This window comes from Limulus polyphemus, unplaced genomic scaffold, assembly GCF_000517525.1.
Source record: "Limulus polyphemus unplaced genomic scaffold, Limulus_polyphemus-2.1.2 Scaffold3585, whole genome shotgun sequence".
NCBI classification, from domain to species: domain Eukaryota; kingdom Metazoa; phylum Arthropoda; class Merostomata; order Xiphosura; family Limulidae; genus Limulus; species Limulus polyphemus.
Window position 1 is genome coordinate 3,555 of NW_013669195.1, and position 2,739 is coordinate 6,293.

A 2,739-nucleotide genomic window follows, 5' to 3' on the forward strand; every position below is an offset into this window, starting at 1 on the left:
CTCACTAACTGATCTAAATCAGCAGCATCCTCTTCACAGCTAGCAACACCCAAGACCTTAATGTCATCTGCAAATTTAAGTAATTTATTGACTATCCCTTCATCTATGTCATTGATATAATTCAAAAAAGAGCAAAGGTCCTAAGACTGAACCCTGAGGTACCCCACTTGAGACATTAATCCAGTTTGACTGAACTCCATTTGTAACAGCCCTCTGCTTTCTTCCATCCAGCCACTCACCATCCAATTAATTAACTTATCCCCCACACCGATAGAGCCAATTTTTATAAGCCTTTTATCTGGTGCCTTGTCAAATGCTTTCTGAAAATCCAGATACACCAAATCTATACCCTTACTCTCATCTAAATAAGCAGTAATCTTTTCAAAGAGAGTCTTAAAGATATTTTTCCTTCATTAATATCTTAACTGTTATACAGTTTTTTACAAATTAGTACATTGTATGAGTTATACACAGATTTGTTTCTTCATTAATAGTTTAGTTGTTGTAGAGTTTTTTACAAACTAGTACCTTGTATAAGTTATATAGACCTATTCCTTCATTAATAGCTTAATTGTTGTACAGTTTTTTTACAAATTAATACACTGAATTATACACAGACCTATTTCTTTATTAATAGCTTAATTATTCTACAGTTTTTTTTTATAGAAATTAGTACATTGTACAAGTCATACACAAATCTAATCCTTTATTACTATAAGTTCTCCAGTGGGTCAGTGGTAAGCTTACAGACTTATAACTCTAAAATATGGGATTTGATTCCCCATAGTGGACAAAGTGCAGATAGACTATTACATAGCTTTGCACTATAATAAACAAACAAACACTACTAAAAATTACTAATTTAAATTTTATATTTCATAATACTTTTACACGTATTTGTTCCTTTACTCTGAATAAATTTGCAAAACAAAATAACACAAAAATTTAAACCTTTTTTTAAAGAAGATTAAATGAATACAAGAGCTTAATTTTTGTGTGCACAGAAAGTTTTTCATTTGTTTTATAAATTTCTGTATTATATATGTACATTATTAAATGTTTTTGATGTTAATAATAAAAAATAAAGAAATTATATGTATTTAGTCTTTATACATTTATATTCACGTTTTTTGCATTCAGGTTGATAATGTGAGAGATATAGCATATTTAAAAAACTACAGTTCACAAAGATTGATAAATCAAAATGCTATTACATGCATCAGCGTTTTGTATTAACTTAATATATTTTGATTAACTACCAAAAATCAAGTAATTTATCAGTTTTTACACCAGTTCTATTCGTTTCCTAACAGTTGTCAAGTCTATCTTAAAATTCTATGTGCTTAAATTTACTGGTATCTAAATTAGGTGGAAGACAAAGACGTGTTTACACATTTTTGGACTGTACTTTCCACTTTGGTATTAATTTCTTTCTCTCAGCAACCTTCTTCAATTTCTTGATTTTGCTTTTAGGAAGTTTTCGCCCTGATGCAGTTTTCGTAAGAATGGTTATTTTTCTGTTTCTAAGACCATTGCTGGAACCTTTTAAACTATTAAATAGGGTTCTACTTCTGGGAATTTGGATTTTACCAACATGATGACCTTGAATTTGCATTTGTTTGAAATGGTTATAATGGTGGTGTGTCCCTTTTGTAGTATTGGTGCTTTGGGTTGCCAGGTTCACTCTTGTTCCCTTTGGCTTAGCTAGAATGATAGTGACAAGAATTTACTTTTACAAAATGAAAATATCACTTCTGTGATTAGGTTATGAAACATTGGTTGCTAAATAAAATATGAAAATTAAGCATTTATTTGGTTCTATGTTTATAATAATATAATAATAATTATAATAATTTAACACTTGCAGTATTTAACAATGTTTTAGAATATTTTTTCAATGTGTTGTTTGTCTTGCTAATAGTTATTGTTATTTTGTAATTATTATTATGGATTTCTTAACTAAAAACCAAAACACCTACACCTATAGTGTCCACTAGAAATATGATTGGTTTCTTTTTTGAGTATCATAGGTAGACAGTCATCACTTTCTTTCTTTCTTGCTAGTTTCAGTGGATGAGGAATATGATCTTTGGAATTCAGGTCATGGTCCTCTACAGAAAACTTGCTAATCTGAAATGCAAAAGACACTGATACCTGTAATTTATCTTTAAGTAGTTAGGATAATCTAAAAAAATAAGATATTTTGATACCTACCAAATTGTTGATTTTGATGAGAGATATAATATCTAAAAATATGAACCATGTACTTCTATGTAGAGTTAAAAAAAATGTACCAGTGAAAATACAAGATATGACATTGGTAGTAGTGTATATTTAAGGTTCTTACAATTGGCTAAATCCTTAGTGAACTTACTTGCATATTGTTAGTAAGTTTCAGCAATCAACTAGAAAACAAAGGTACACATATGACTAAAAGTAAACTATTTTTTAAAGCTGATAACAAAAGAAATAATATGACATTAAAGAACAACAAGGGACCTTTTGGTCCATCTAGGCCATCCTATCCACTAAATTGAACACTAAAGAAACTCAAAGTCAGCCCTTTATGAATATTTATCAAACGTTCCCTTAAATAAATTGCATCTATTACATCTGAAGGCAACCCATTCCAAAGGCCAACCACCCCTTTTAAAAAAATGAAGCTGACAAGGACTCCTACCCTGCCAACATTTATAGTGTTACGTCTCCGTTTGTTAATTGATTTTCCGTAAATTCGTT

At 29.8% G+C, this 2,739-nt stretch overlaps 1 protein-coding gene across 1 annotated transcript in view; it reads right to left on the reverse strand.

The window, feature by feature from the left end:
- Positions 1–648: 648 nt before the first annotated feature.
- Positions 649–2,739, reverse strand: part of LOC106469639 — a 25,637-nt gene continuing 23,546 nt past the window's right edge. Inside the window, exons 3-4 of the mRNA XM_013930140.2 lie at positions 1,980–2,130; positions 649–1,704 (exon numbers count right to left, since the gene is read on the reverse strand). Coding sequence (XP_013785594.1) covers positions 1,388–1,704; positions 1,980–2,130 — 468 coding nt within the window. The 3' untranslated portion in view covers positions 649–1,387. The remainder of the gene's footprint in view (positions 1,705–1,979; positions 2,131–2,739) is intronic.